This window comes from Wyeomyia smithii, chromosome 1 (genome assembly GCF_029784165.1).
Source record: "Wyeomyia smithii strain HCP4-BCI-WySm-NY-G18 chromosome 1, ASM2978416v1, whole genome shotgun sequence".
NCBI lineage: Eukaryota > Metazoa > Arthropoda > Insecta > Diptera > Culicidae > Wyeomyia > Wyeomyia smithii.
In genome coordinates, this window is record NC_073694.1 from 112,154,353 (window position 1) to 112,170,199 (window position 15,847).

Below are 15,847 nucleotides of genomic sequence, written 5' to 3' on the forward strand. Positions count from 1 at the left end.
ATTTAAGGATGTTCGTGAAACACTACTACTACTAAACAAAAGAGCAGAGTGAGTGATGAAGAGGAGATTTGAAGCGAAGAGAGAGAGAGTACGTTCGTAACTGTTGAATAGAAAGCACGCGCCATTTCTTCCGCGAAATAAAATTCATTTATTTCACATAATTCCGCGTCTTCAATTATTGATTATTTCTTCGTCCCCCACATTGGTGACCCGCGACGCGAATACGAGTCGAAATCTCACAGTACGTGAAGTGTTTAAGCGACTTTTTAGGACATTTCCAGTCGAGTGCTGCTTAGCCTAAAAACAAAATGGAGAATGAGGAAACCGTGCAAACGCTGCTGCTGTTTGTGTCAAACTGCCTGAGTTTTGGAAGACAGACCCGGAAATGTGGTTTGCACAGGCAGAAGCACAATTCATTTTGGCAAACGTGACAAAAGATGATACCAAGTTCTACCATATTGTAGCAAAAGTGGATCAAACAGTGATATGCCATATTTCCGATTTGGTATCGAACCCACCTGCTCAGGAAAAATACAAAGCGCTAAAAGAACGTCTAATAGCACGATTCGCTTTATCATTGGAGGCACGACTCGACAAGCTGCTAGGAGCTTCGGATCTTGGGGACATGCGCCCAACACATTTGTTGGCAAAAATGCAAGAGGTTGCTGCTGGCCTTAACGTGAACGAAAATTTGCTAAAAATGCTTTTCCTGCAGAGGATGCCAAGCAACATTCGTCCTGTTTTAACCATCAGTGATGGTACGCTGGCTAAACTAGCTGAAATAGCCGATAAAATGATAGAACAACCACAAGCCGCATCTGTTTCAACACCGTCTTCATCTGCTGATGTCGATCAGACCGAGTACTTAAAAGAGCAAATCGAAGTTCTCAGCGCCGAAATACGTCGCCTTAGGGTAAATTCAGTTCCTCGCAGAAACCGTTCATCATCACGGTCCCGGAGCACTAACGATTTGTGCTGGTACCACCAAAAGTATGGTACTAAAGCCTTGCGCTGCAAGCAACCCTGCCAGTTGCGTTCAAAAAACTAAATTCCTGCCTACCTGAATCGGCTGAGGTAGGCAGAACGTTCTCAAGTCGCCGTCTCATGCTATACGATAACTCATGCGGATATCGATTCTTGATTGACACCGGATCTGACGTGTCGATATTACCAGCTACCAGAAAGGAGAAAATGGGTGGTACAATTCCATTTATGCTACGTGCAGCTAACGGCACAGAAATCAAAGTGTACTCAACAAAATTTGTTACGACCAATTTACGTCTGAGGCGAAAATTCACGTGGAACATTCTTGTTGCTGATGTTAGTCACGCAATTATTGGAGCTGATTTCTTGGCGCACTTTGGGCTGCTTGTCGACCTTAAAAACCGTATACTGATCGATGAAAAAACCTCCCTGCGCTCAACAGGCAGTATGATGACTGCAGATATTCACAGCATCACAACTATAGGTTCCGAACATCCATTTCACGATCTTCTGTCAGAATATCGGCAAGTAACACTGCCGACGACATTTCGTGCTGAAATTCGGCATGACGTCACTCACCATATTGTGACCAGCGGTCCTCCAGTTGCTTCAAAGGTACGACGGATGCATCTTGACAAACTGAAAGCAGCAAAGGAGGAATTTGCTTTGATGGCAGAATTGGGCATCTGTCGACCGTCCAGTAGCAGTTGGGCAAGCCCACTTCACTGCTTGCCAAAAAAGACGGCCACTGGAGATTTGTCGGCGACTATCGGCAACTTAATAGCGTTACCAAACCTGACCGTTATCCAGTACCCCATGTACACGATTTGCTGAACTCACTTTGCGGTAAGAACATTTTCACAACCATTGATCTTGAAAGAGCGTATCATCAGATTCCGGTTGAGGAAGCCGATATCCCCAAAACCGCTGTTATAACTCCCTTCGGTTTATTTGAGTTTACACGAATGCAGTTCGGCTTGTGTAACGCAAGCCAAACATTCCAACGTTTCATGAACAAAATTTTTCATGATCTCGATTTTGTGACAGTGTTCATCGATGAAATTTGCATAGCATCATCTTCAAGAGAACAGCATCGGGATCATGTGCGCATTGTACTTGAACGTCTACAGCAGAACGGATTAGTCATTGACGTTGCTAAAAGCAAATTTGCTCAATCACAGGTTGAGTTTCTTGGATATTTAGTAAACCAGGACGGAATTCGACCTCTTCCATCACGAGTGCAAGCCATAAGTGAATATGCCTTGCCTTCACAAGTTAAAGAGCTTCGTCGGTTTCTGGCTCTAATTAACGTGTACAAGCGATTTATTCCGAAGGCTGTGGAAACCCAACTACAACTCCGCAAGTTGATACCCAGCAACAGAAAAAATGACACTAGGAAAATACAGTGGAACGACGAGTCTATGTCAGCGTTTAACTCCTGTAAAAATTCCCTTGCTACATCCGCTTTATTATATTACCCTGATTCATCGAAGGCACTAGCGTTGATGATTGACGCATCCAGTACAGCAGCCGGTGCTGTTCTTCAGCAATTTTCAGGAAACATGTGGCAACCACTTGGTTTTTATTCAGAGAAACTGTCAGAGTCCCAAAAAAAGTACTCAACCTTTGGTCGCGAACTCACTGCCATGAAGATGGCAGTAAGATATTTTCGTTACTTCTTGGAAGGTCGCAAGTTCACCATTTTCACTGACCACAAACCGTTAACGCACGCTTTGAGTACTAATTCCCCTGGCAGACTGCCACACGAAGAAAGGTATTTACAGTATATATCGCAGTTCAGCACAGATATTCGTCATATTAGTGGAATGGAAAACGTTGTGGCTGATGCACTCTCGCGTTTCGAATCTGTATCAGCTGTGGATTTAGCAGTATTAGCTCAGGATCAATCTGTCGACAAGGAACTTGCACAACTGATGCAATCAACATCTTTGAAATTTGAACCAATGCGAATCGCAAATGCTTCTCGTCCGATCTATTGTGATGTTTCTATTCCCAATCGTTTTCGTCCTTTCGTTCCAGAAAAACATCGTTTAGCCATAATGCAGCAACTGCATGGCATGGCACACCCTGGGGCCCGAACTACAAGACGACTCATTTGCGACAAATTCGTCTGGCCGGCCATGAAAAAGGACATTAATCTGTTTGTTAAAACGTGTACAAATTGCCAGCTCTCTAAAGTCACGCGGCACACTGTATCACCTTTAGGTTCTTTCGACCCTCCAAAGTCAAGATTCAGACATATACACATTGATTTAGTTGGCCCTCTTCCACCTTCAAATGAACAGCGCTACCTGCTCACTATTGTTGACCGATTTACACGCTGGCCGGAAGCTGTTCCATTGCCAGATATGACTGCGCCAACTGTTGCCTGAGCTATCACTTCTGGTTGGATAGCTCGTTATGGGACCCCCGAGACAATCACATCCGACCAGGGCCGTCAATTCGAGTCGGAGCTGTTTCGGGAGCTGACACATATTTTGGGAACTCATCATATTCGTACGACAGCCTACCACCCACAATCGAATGGAATTGTCGAACGGTTTCACCGTACCTTGACTGATGTGCAAAGAAGGCAAACATTGGGTGGAGGAATTACCGGTTGTGCTGCTCGGTCTTAGGACTGCATATCGCGAAGACCTCAAATGTTCGTCGGCAGAGCTGGTGTATGGCCAGGCTCTACGCGTCCCGGGGGAATTTTTCGACCCTCCAGTGACTAACGTTAGTAGAACAGATTTTTCAAATGATCTTCGACGTGCTCTAGCCGAGCTGCGTAATCCCTCGACAAAGCAGCATTTCAAAACACGGGTATTTGTACATAAAAAGCTAGAAACATGTACACAGGAATTCGTTCGTATCGATGCAGTAAAACGTTCGCTGCAAAGACCATATGAGGGACCATACCAAGTGATCAATCGTGGCACGAAGCACATTGATGTACTTATCGCTGGAAAAAAGCAAACAATCTCAATTGACCGAGTGAAACCTGCATTTATCTGTGACGAGAACATGTCAAGTCATCCCTGCGATGACCAGCGTACTGTAGTTACGCAGTCCGGACACCGAGTCCGCTTCTTGGCGTAACTGGGGGGGGGCAACTATGGGTGCACACTCTGAGTGTTACCCTATTTAAGGATGTTCGTGAAACACTACTACTACTAAACAAAAGAGCAGAGTGAGTGATGAAGAGGAGATTTGAAGCGAAGAGAGAGTACGTTCGTAACTGTTGAATAGAAAGCACGCGCCATTTCTTCCGCGAAATAAAATTCATTTATTTCACATAATTCCGCGTCTTCAATTATTGATTATTTCTTCGTCCCCCACAAATATAAATATAAAAAATAAATTTTTGCCGCGTTCTAAATTTCAGAATTTTCAATAAAAATCTATTTGAAATTCTAAATTTAAACCAATTTAACTTTATTGCTACTTAGAAACACTTTTTGCCTTTTTAAGCTAAATAAGAAGGTTTGTGTTTTCTGATTCCGCGTTCTAGATTTCAGAATTTTCAACAAAAGTCTATTTTAAAAAATTGAATTTATTGCTTTTATAATATCATTGAATTCTTTTCATATTTATGGTACATTTATGGCTTTAAATTAAAATCTGATTGCTGACTTTTATCGAGAGCTTAAGAAACATTTGAACATACCTTTTATCTTTTTCTAGTCTCTGTAAACGTTTCATGGCAATTGTGAGCTGAATTATGAACAACTGTGTGTACTTCTGTCGTTCAAAATATTTTTTCCGTTTTCTTAAGAATCTCTTGAGGCTCAGTTATTGTCTTGACAATATAGAAAGGACTAATTTGATACCATTGTTATCCTTACGTGGTATTGTTCCAAGTTTTTTTTTGCGAATAATTTCCGCAATGGCCCTTATAGTTTTGCCTTTTTTATTTGAAAAATATGTCTTTCTGATTTTAGAGGAGTATGCACGCAATTTGAGATAAAACAAAGACAGGCTCTGCATTTTAAGCCTCTAGAATACTATTTAATAAATTTTGAATTGAATTTTAAATTATTTTCGTTTGCATCGTTGCATCGAAATTGCACACAAAGCCGAAATCCCTCTATAATTGTCTATTTTCGAGCGATCGCCTTTTTTGTGGACCGGAAACAAAAAGGCCTGTTTCCAAGTTGTGGGAAATCTGCCAGTAGCGAGTGATAAGCGAAACAAGTGAGAAAGCGGTGTGACCAAACCAGTAATGCATTTTTCAAGTAGCGTTGCTGGAATACCATCCGGGCCTGGGGAGTACGAATGTTTCAATCTACTAGCAGCGGCGAGGATAGCATTGTCGTCAATGTTGACCGAGGTGATGGAGCGGCCAGGGAAAGGAACGTTATTAGCAGCATCAGAAATGTTCCTATCCGTTGGTGTATCGTTGCTGAACACGCTTGAAAATTTGACTGCGAACATTCTGCAAATAGAGGCAACATTATCCGCTTTCTCACCAGCGAATTCCATCGTGGATGGTGAGCCTGATTCCTTCCGTTGTTGGTTGACAAAGTTCCAAAATTTCTTTGGATCGGCTCGCAGTTTACCTTCCATATGTAGTCTGTAGTTAGAATAGCACCGTCGGCGAAGTCTCTTATAATCGTGGTTTAACTGTCGGTAGTGTTCGCGAAGTATAAGGGCACCACTCGCTAAGTACCTCTTCAACGCAGAATTTTTTAACGTTTTTAAGCGTCGCAAAGCCGGTGTCTGCCACGGACGATATTTCTGCGATCGGTTCCGTGTTTTAGGGACGAAAACTTCTATCAGACCGTTTAAAATGCCGGAAAAATCGTTCACAGCAGAATCGATGTCAGTTGAATTTAAAATGTCAACCCTATCGACAGATAGTAACGCATTTATCAAACCGTCGAAGTCGGCTCGCCGAAAGTTGAAATTAAATCGAGTGGAAGGTTCCCGGTAGTCGATTTTGAATCGTTCGTCGAGAGACAAAACAAGTGCCGGGTGATGAAGAACGTTTTTTACGAGTGGATCCTGTGCGTAAGCCAAGGGCGGATCCGTGTCATTAGTGCTGACGAAACAGAGATCTAGACAACGGCCGTTCTCGTTTGCTTTACAATTGATTTGCTACAGTCCTGCGGCGCTGTAACCGTCCAACAGATCCAAGGCGCAGGCATGAAAAGTGGACTGGTCCGGGTCAGGATAAAGAAATCCGTCGCGGGAGGGACGCCAAAATAGGCCTGGTAAATTGAAGTCCCCAATAACGATAATCTCATCGCACGGCTTAGCTCTGGCGGCTATCGTTGACAACGACTGAAGATGAGTGTCAATCAGTAGCTTGTCGCGTGTTCGATCCGGTGGAAAATAGACAATGCAGATGAATAACTTTCGACCAGACAATTGAACGGACACCCAAACCTGTTCAAGAATGTTCCAAGAAGTCTCGTGGATTATGCTCGCATTCAACCGGCGGTGGACAGCAATAAGCACACCTCCACCGGTCCTTTTCTGGCTGTTGATAGGACTGTGGTCGCAGCGAAAGCCCTCGTACTCAGAGCCGAATAAATGCGATGATTGAGTGCGATCATCCAGCCAAGTTTCCGTAATTTTTTTTAATTCAAATATGGTTTATTTGACACGGCACGATACAATTTTAAGTTTAACTGAGCCAAGTACACTTTTTATTAATTCTATATTAGCGGGAAAAGGAGGGAGGCCTTTTTTTATTTCTCGCGGCCGACTACGAGCTAGTGGGGATTAAAGGTGAGAGGAGGGGAGATACAATTCTTGCTTTAAACTAATTAAGATATACGATCTATTTGTGTTTCGACTGGTGTTCTTCTGTTTTTCAAACATAGATTTAGGCTCTACGTGTTCGTGTCTCCAGCGTCGTATACGGGTATTCTGACAAATAGACAAAAGAGTATTAAATTTCAATGTCAGTCTTTTTCAAATAACAGTACAGTTGTGTCATGTACTGAAGATCACCGCTTCCCAGAATGTATCTAACGGGAACGTTCGGTTGTTTTCCTCGGGCCCGGAGGAAATCTATAAGCTCGGACCTAACATCACAGAATTCGGCACACGACCAAACAACATGCTCGATGTCATGGTAGCCATCGCCACAAACGCAGTGATTACTGTCTACAAGCCCTATACGAAAGAGATGCGTGTTTAACGTGTAGTGATTGGACATAAGTCTGGACATCACGCGAATGAAGTCCCGACCTACATCCAACCCCTTGAACCATGCTTTCGTCGATACCTTAGGAAAAATGGAATGTAGCCACCGTCCCAGTTCATCTGAGTTCCATGATGATTGCCAACTGTTGAGTGTTCTCTGACGCAAAATGCTATAAAATTCATCATAAGCAATTGGTCTACTATAAATATCGCCATCAATAGCACCCACCTTAGCTAAAGCGTCAGCCTTTTCATTGCCCGGAATGGAACAATGAGAAGGGACCCACGCTAAGGTAACCCGGTAATTTTTGTCTGTTAAAGCACCTTAAAACCGCCGTATTTTCCCCAGGAAATACGGGGTGTGCTTCACAGTCTTCATCGATCGCAGAGCCTCAATGGCACTGAGACTGTCTGTGAAGATGAAGTAGTGGTCTATGGGCAGGGTTTCGATGATCCCAAGAGAGTACTGAATAGCGGCAAGTTCTGCGACGTACACGGAAGCAGGAGCATCGAGTTTGTAGGAGGCGGTAAAATTTTCGTGAAAAACACCGAAGCCAGTGGACTCATCTAGATTAGATCCGTCAGTGTAAAACATTTTATCACAACTAACATGTTTGAACTTATTGGAAAAAATCTTAGGGATCTCTTGCGGTCGCAATTGATCCGGGATACCAAAAATATCTTCTTTCATGGTGGTGTCGAAGAATATAGCATTATTAGAAGTATCTAAAAGTACGACATTGGAGGAATCGTATGAAGAAGGATTAATATCTTGAGCCATGTAGTCAAAATATAAAGTCATAAATCTGGTTTGGGATTGAAGGTCGACCAACCTCTCGAAATTTTCAATTACTAATGGGTTCATAACTGTGCATCGAATTAGCAACCGATAAGAGAGATTCCAAAAGCGATGTTTCAACGGAAGGATACCCGCTAGCACTTCAAGACTCATCGTATGGGTCGACTGCATGCAACCTAAGGCAATACGCAAACACCGATATTGTATTCGTTCCAGTTTGATCAAATGTGTGTTTGCTGCGGAGCGGAAGCAGAAACACCCGTACTCAAGAACTGACAATATCGTTGTTTGGTATAACCTTAGAAGGTCTCCTGGGTGGGCACCCCACCATGTTCCGGTAATCGTACGAAGAAAATTAATCCTCTGTTGGCATTTTTGTGTCAGATACCTAATATGACAAGCCCAGATGCATTTAGAGTCGAACCAGACCCCGAGATATTTAGCGACTAAAACCTGAGAGATCGTTTTACCCGTTAGTAGGAGCTGCAGCTGAGCTGGGTTATGCTTCCTAGAAAAAACGACCAACTCAGTTTTCTCCGGAGAGAATTCGATACCCAGCTTAAGAGCCCATTCAGACAAATTGTCTAAGGTATCTTGCAATGGTCCTTGCAGATCGCTAGCTTCGCTACCAGTAATGGATACAGCGCTATCGTCTGCCTTAGCGTGCATGAATTTGCAAGACATTCATCGATGTCCTTGACGTAAAAATTATATAAAAGGGGGCTTAAACATGAGCCCTGAGGAAGACCCATGTAACTAATTCGGGAAGTTGTCAAATCGCCATGTGAGAAATACATATGCTTTTCTGACAACAAGTTGAGCAAAAAGTTATTCAAATTTGGTGAAAGTCCCTGCGAGTGAAGTTTCTCGCTTAAAACTTTTACAGAGACGGAGTCAAAAGCCCCCTTAATATCCAAGAATGCAGTAGCCATTTGCTCTTTTCGAGCAAAGGCGAGTTGAATTTCAGTAGAAAGCAACGCTAGGCAATCGTTCGTCCCTTTGCCCCGGCGAAAGCCAAATTGAGTATCTGAAAGTAAACCATTTGTTTCGACCCATTTGTCTAACCGTAAGAGGATCATTTTCTCCATTAACTTCCGGAGGCAAGAGAGCATAGCAATCGGCCTATAAGAATTGTGGTCAAAAGCAGGTTTTCCGGGTTTTTGAATAGCAATGACATTTACCTCCCTCCAGTCGTGCGGAACAATGTTTAGCTCAAGAAACTTGTTGAACAAGTCCAACAAGCGTCTTTTTGCAGAGTCGGGTAGATTCTTCAACAAGTTGAATTTGATTCTATCCAACCCTGGAGCTTTATTGTTGCACGAGAGGAGAGCCATCGAAAATTCCAACATCGAAAATGGAGGCTCTTCCGTAGCTACTGAAAACGCGTCGCGAAAGGTTTTCTGTTCCGGTACAGAGTCCGGGCAGACCTTTTTGGCAAAATCGAGTATCCAGCGGCCTGAATATTCCACGCTCTCATTAGAAACGTTACGATTCCGCATGCGTCTGGCCGTGTCCCAAAAAGTGCTCATCGCTGTTTCCCTTGACAACGCGTTTACAAACCGCCGCCTGTATCCGCGTTTTTTCGCTTTAATTAAATTCGTCATCTGTCTCTCCAGTACATCGTACTTTCGGAGCAGATCAAGAGTACCGTGTTTTCGGTAGGCCAAATACACCGAGGACCTTTGCGCGTACAGTTCAGAGCACTCTTTGTCCCACCACTTGTTGGGAGGACGCTGTCTAATCGTTACCCCGGGTATCGGTTTCGTCTGAGCTTGAGTCGCGGCGTCGATGATCAAGCCAGAAAGGAACGCGTATTCTTCCTCCGGAGGAAGTTCCTCGTGAGACTCGATGGATTCCGCTATGATCGTCTCATATGACTTCCAATCAATATTACGAGTAAGGTCGTATGAAATATTGATTGGGTCCGGGGGAGTTGAACCATTAGCAATTGAGATAACGATTGGAAGGTGATCACTACCGTGGGGATCATGGATTACTTTCCACCGGCAATCTAACGCTAGTGATGTCGAGCAAAGGGATAGGTCAAGCACGCTTTCACGAGCTGGAGGATTAGGTACACGTGTCGATTCCCCAGTATTCAAAAGTGTCATATTGAAGTCATCGATTAAGGAACAGATTAACGAAGATCGGTTGTCGTCGTACAGCGACCCCCATAGCGAACAGTGAGAGTTAAAATCTCCCATTATCAGAAAAGGTGCGGGAAGCAATTCTGCTATATCAGAAAGTTGCTTCTGTTCAATCCGCGTGGCTTGAGGTATATATAGTGAAACAAGGCAAAGATCTTTTCCTTTCATATTGGTTTGAATGGCAACGACTTCAATACTCGAGATCGAGGGGAGGTTGATTCGGAAGAAGGAATAGCACTTTTTAATCCCTAAAAGTACCCCTCCACCGTGTGAGTCTCGATCTCGACGAATAATGTTAAAATCGTGGAAATTGAGTTGATCGTTTGAATTGAGAAAGGTTTCACAGAGCGCGAATGCGTCACAACTGTATGTATTTATCAAATGAGAAAATAAATCGAATTTGGGAATGATACTTCTGCAATTCCACTGTAATACAGTGATAAAATTCCTAACCTCTTTCGCCGTATTAGTCATCGAAAGATATAATAGCTGAAATGAGGGGCCAAGTTGCTGCTAGTTGCTTCAAAAAGGTTTTCACTGTAGGAAGAAGGGCAAGAAGAATATTTTGTAGGGGATCTGGTATGTTGAATGTTTCAACTATCCAGTCCACAATATCAGAAAATATTATGAACCCTGTTTCTTTTTTATCTTCTGATAGAGAAGTGGGTGCACGAGGGGTTTTCGGTGCCCCAGGAAGCGGTGGGTACTCCTGGTTTGATTTAAAATTAAAACCGGGAGGAACTTGCTTCGGTTTTTCTTCACCGCTTCCTTTTTGTGTTGGCTTATTGGTCATTCCGCTAGGGGTTATCTTGCGGCCTTTGCGAGAAAGATTAGGAGAGTTGATCATTCTCCTCTTCCTAGATCCTTCTGGCATGGCATAAGAACACCCTTCGACGGGATCGTCAGAGGTACCCTCGTCGGTTGGCAAAAAGAAAAAAATGTTTCCTGTCGAGGGTGGCTCAGCCCTCTTAAGCATTTCTGCAAAAGAGCGCTTTGATCGTTCCTTAAGGGAACGCTTTATTTTTTCCTCGCGCTGTTTGTACGCGGGACACGCCGAAAGGTCATGCCGAGTTCCCTCGCAGTAAAGACACTTTTCAGTATCCTCACTGCAAGCGGTCTCAGCATGATTACCTCCGCACTTGCTGCAGCGTGCCTTGTTGCAGCAGTAGGTGGCTGTATGACCAAACTGCTTGCAGTTTTGGCAATGCATGACCCGCGGTACGAACAGGCGTACAGGCAGACGAACCCTGTCCAAAGAGATGTAGTTCGGCAGTGCGGATCCGGCGAATGTTACACGGAAGGAATCCGAAGGGAGGAATTTCTTCTTCCCTTCTTCGATGGATACTGAATGCAATTGCTTGACATCCAGTATCTTTACATCTTGAATCAGGGGGTTCTTGAAGCAGCCAACCCCGTGACGCAAAATGTCATCGACCGTGAGGCTTCCTTCGGTAACCACACCGTCGATCTCCACGTCTTTGGCAGGGATGTACACGCGGTACTCCCTTGTAAAGAGCTCGTAGCTAGCAATTTCGTTTGCTTGCTTCAAGCTACTCACGACAACTCGCAGTTTGTTCGGCCTCACCTTCGTAATCTCGGTTACGGCCGAAAACTGTTCTGCCAGGTCTTTGCCTATTTGAATTATATTCAAAGGTTTTTTTATGGGCCGGAAGTAAACAACGTAGGGACCGCTAGCGGCATCTGGGTAAGCTTTTACCCGTATTTCCGGTACCCTTGGTACGGGGCTAGGTAGCGGGGGTGATACAGGGGAAGGTAAGGGAGAACTGCGGGGGTAAATTTCAATTTCTTCCCCATTTGTTTCAACATCCAGGAAAAGTTGCACCTGCATGTCGTCCATTTTGCGGGAGCGTTACGCTCTACCGCACACAAACGATAAATATTCGAATGTGTGGGGGGGATCAAATAGTTGATATTAAATTTTAAAAACAATTTTTCAAACTACAAGGGATCAAAATAAAAAAAAAGACAGTAATACTAATACTAATAACAATAGTAATAATAGTAATAATAATAATAATTATAATAATAATAACAACAATAATAATAATAATAATAATATTAATAATAATAATATTGATGGTAATAATATTAATAATAATGATAAAAAATCTAAAGTAAATACTTCACCGAACGTCTAAGTCACGACCTCACGGCTGATAGTAGGATCAATCGAGTGTCTCCGCAGAACAAACAATGACGATCCAGCTTCGTGTTGTGAGACAGTGGCCGAATCCTACACGCGACCTTGTAGATGCCACTTGTAGTTGACTTCCACTCGCTCGATCGTATGGTGGTCCGTGCTGCTAGCGGGGTAACAGCGGTGCGGGAGAATTATTCTTGCTGATATATCAGCTGCGTATCAAATCACTGGCGGGGTAGCCTGCCCCTACCAGTGTGCAGAAGATGTTTCTGCCGATATATTGCAGGCTATTGTTATCGCACACAAGAACTAATCGAAAAAAAAAACACCCGTGCGATAACTCGTGTATTGTTATTTTGCGAATCAAACGGAGATAAACGGAGATTGAGTGCGATCATCCAGCCAAGTTTCCGTAAGCGTAACAAAGTCGTAGTATCTTTCTGAGAAAGCCAGTAGATAGTCGTCGATGTTCGAATTCATGCCACCAGTATTCTGATAATAGAGCTGAATCGGCGAGTTGGCTCTGCACGCATTCGGCGTCCTAGATTCGATCAGCGACGGACTTGTCGAAACGCGGGCATTATCATGCATGCTTGAACACGAATCGGAATCTAAACATTCGTCGTCATAAGTATAAAACGGAAGATACTTAACTTGTGCGAGAGCCGGCTGACTCTCTTCCCATTTTGCTTTTCATAGATGGCCATAAATCGCACGTTTCTCTTCAGACCACTGAGTTTTGCAAGGTGAAAAGTAGCCCGTGAAAAGAAAAAGCAGTTAGTACAAGAGAAGCGCCAAAAACAAACATTAACGAAGGCTTCAAATGATGGAAAAACTTCTACAGAAAATGTTTAAATTACTTTCTTTTTAAATAAACAATTTTGTTAAAACAATCAATGTTATTTTTTGGCTGCGCAGAATTAGGAACAAAACTGCGCAGAATTAGGAACATGCTCAAGCAAGTGCGCAGAATTAGGCACCAAACATAAGTGCCAAATTTTCTTCTCATACTGTTGTTTTTGGTCGTACATGTGTTTAACTTTTTTTTCTGTATTTTCGAAAGTCATACAACATGTGGGACCTATTATTTGTTTGAATGCATGTAAAAAATCTGCGAACTAGGGTTGAACTTTTGAAATTGTCTTAACTGCGCAGAATATGGCACCTTCACGGTAGTTTGTAACTGAAATAGAAATAAATATTTGAAATGAGAGGTTGGTAAAACATATATAAAAATATAGAAAATTATGGAAAAAGCGTTTACACGAGTGAGGCCGGGTACATTCAGCTAGTTGCTAATAAAAGCCCGCTGCGATACGGGCGACGAAAGTTTGAACTATTCAAATTTCACTTTTTTAAGGAGCAGTAATTTTTAGGATGTAATTCTTTATTGGTTGATTATTTCATCCTGTTAACACTTTATATCAACAAAAAATAAATTCCTAATCCAAATTTATATTTATTTATTATTTTTGCAAGTTTTACTTTCAAGTAGTCAAATGAATAATGAATTTTCTCTGACATGATTGTGGTAACTAACTGCCTCAAACTATGATTTTCATAATTTGTAGTTAAACTGGCAGGTTCAAAACCAACGCGTTGCCACTGTGAGTATAAGAATGTAAAAAGATTAGCTGTTCCACTTGAGAAAAAAGGTTTTGCTTCATTGATATGAAGTTTTTGAACATATTATCGATACAAACAAACACATCGTCTGAATCCGAGCAGAACAAACAAAAAGATAACAAAAATTGATAATTAGTTAAGGGTATTTAATGTTTTTTTTTTCAAAGGTGGCGGGGAAATCTGCAAACAGACACCTGAGAAGAGAACTCAGGGTGTGGGGATGAGACTAGGGGAGAGATGCTGGGATAGTTACACTCCCCCAGACACCTACTGATCCCTGTCCCGACCCACTAAAACCCCTCCAGTCTCCAGCCCTGGTCTTCCCGGAACGACGGTTAAGTATTACGTCGGGAAGTGGCTTTTGTGCGTGATGCACCCTCTTTACTCTTATAACCTCCTAGCTAACTACCTGGAGACTGGTAGTTAGCTACCACTGGCGTGTTGGTGATTGACCCGCCACACACGTCGTAGCTCCAGGACAATCTGGGAGGCGGCCGCACGGGCCGCGTTCCAGATGTCCGGGTCGTCGCACATCCTCCGGACAAGATTGTCCGGAGTAGTGCCAGGCCCGCTAACAGCCATCATGTTGCTCCTCGCTCTTACGAAACGGGGGCATACGAAGAAGACATGCTCTGCAGTCTCCTCCTCTTCCACGCACTCGGGACACATGGGGGACCCCGCGTGCCCGAACCTGTGCAGATATTGCCTGAAGCAACCATGGCCTGACAGGATCTGTGTCAGGTGGAAGTTCACCTCGCCATGTCGCCTCCCGACCCAGCCGGATATCTCCGGTATAAGTCGGTGCGTCCCTCTGCCCTTTGTGGAATTAGACCATTCCCTCTGCCAACGGAGCATCGAGAATGACCTTCTAGTGCCTCGTATGCCCCTTGTGTCACGTTGGTCGAAACACTCTCTGTCCTCCTTGATGGCGATGCTGATAGGCATCATGCCGGACAAGACACAGATTGTATCGTATGACACGGTACGATACGCATTCACAATTCTCAGGCACATGAGCCTGTAGGTACTTTCCAGTTTACCGCGGTAACTGTTAGTACCTAGCGCTCTGGACCATACTGGCCCACCATACCTAAGTATGGACGAAACCACGCTGGCAAGAAGTCTTCGCTTGCTGCCATAGACCGCTGAGCTATTGAACATCATACGAGATAGTGCTGCAATAGCCGACGAGGCCCTCTTACAGGCATAGTCGACGTGGCTCCTGAACGTGAGCTTGTCGTCGACCATAACCCCCAAGAGCTTCAACGATCGCTTTGAGGTGATGGTGCAGTCTCCGACTCTGACCACCGCCTGTTGCTCTGATTAACGGTTGTTCACAACCGTGACCTCCGTCTTATGGTGCGCGAGCTCCAGTTTCCTGGAGCGCATCCAGTCCTCGACCTTCCTTATGCAATGCGCAGCCGTCAACTCGACCTCTTCGATCGACTCGCCGTAAACCTCTAGCGTTATGTCGTCTGCAAAGCCGACGATCACAACCCCTACAGGAAACTTTAGTTTCAACGCCCCGTCATACATGACGTTCCACAACACCGGACCCAGGATTTAACCTTGCGGAACCCCGGCAGTGATTGGGACGCACTTCTGACCCTCCTCTGTGTTGTAAACCAGTACTCGATTCTGGAAGTAGTTTCCCAGAATCTTGTTCAGCGACACCGGTACGTGGATGCTCCCGAGCGCGAGCGCTATGGAGTCCCAACTGGCGCTATTGAACGCATTCTTCACGTCAAACGTGACGATTGCGCAATAGCGTATTCCCCCTTCTCTTGCGCTAGAGTACTATCTCCGCCGTCTTGGTGACGGAGGCGATGGCATCCAGCGTGGACCTGCCCTTCCGGAAGCCGAACTGGTTGCTTGTCAGACCGTTAACACCCTCTGTGTACCTCACCAGTCTGTTGAGGATAATCCTCTCATGTACCTTATCCGTCGTGTCTAGCAGGCAGATAGGCCTATATG

At 44.1% G+C, this 15,847-nt stretch overlaps 1 protein-coding gene across 1 annotated transcript; it reads left to right on the forward strand.

Moving 5' to 3' along the window:
* Positions 1-385: 385 nt before the first annotated feature.
* On the forward strand, positions 386-1,048 carry LOC129717091 (uncharacterized). The gene has a single exon (XM_055666934.1). It carries the CDS (start codon positions 386-388, stop codon positions 1,046-1,048), a length of 663 nt encoding a protein of 220 aa, XP_055522909.1.
* Positions 1,049-15,847: the final 14,799 nt, after the last annotated feature.

Coding starts and splice junctions, on each gene's coding strand:
- LOC129717091 (XM_055666934.1), top strand. CDS start 386: ATGTGGTTTGCACAGGCAGAAGCACAATTCATTTTGGCAAACGTGACA.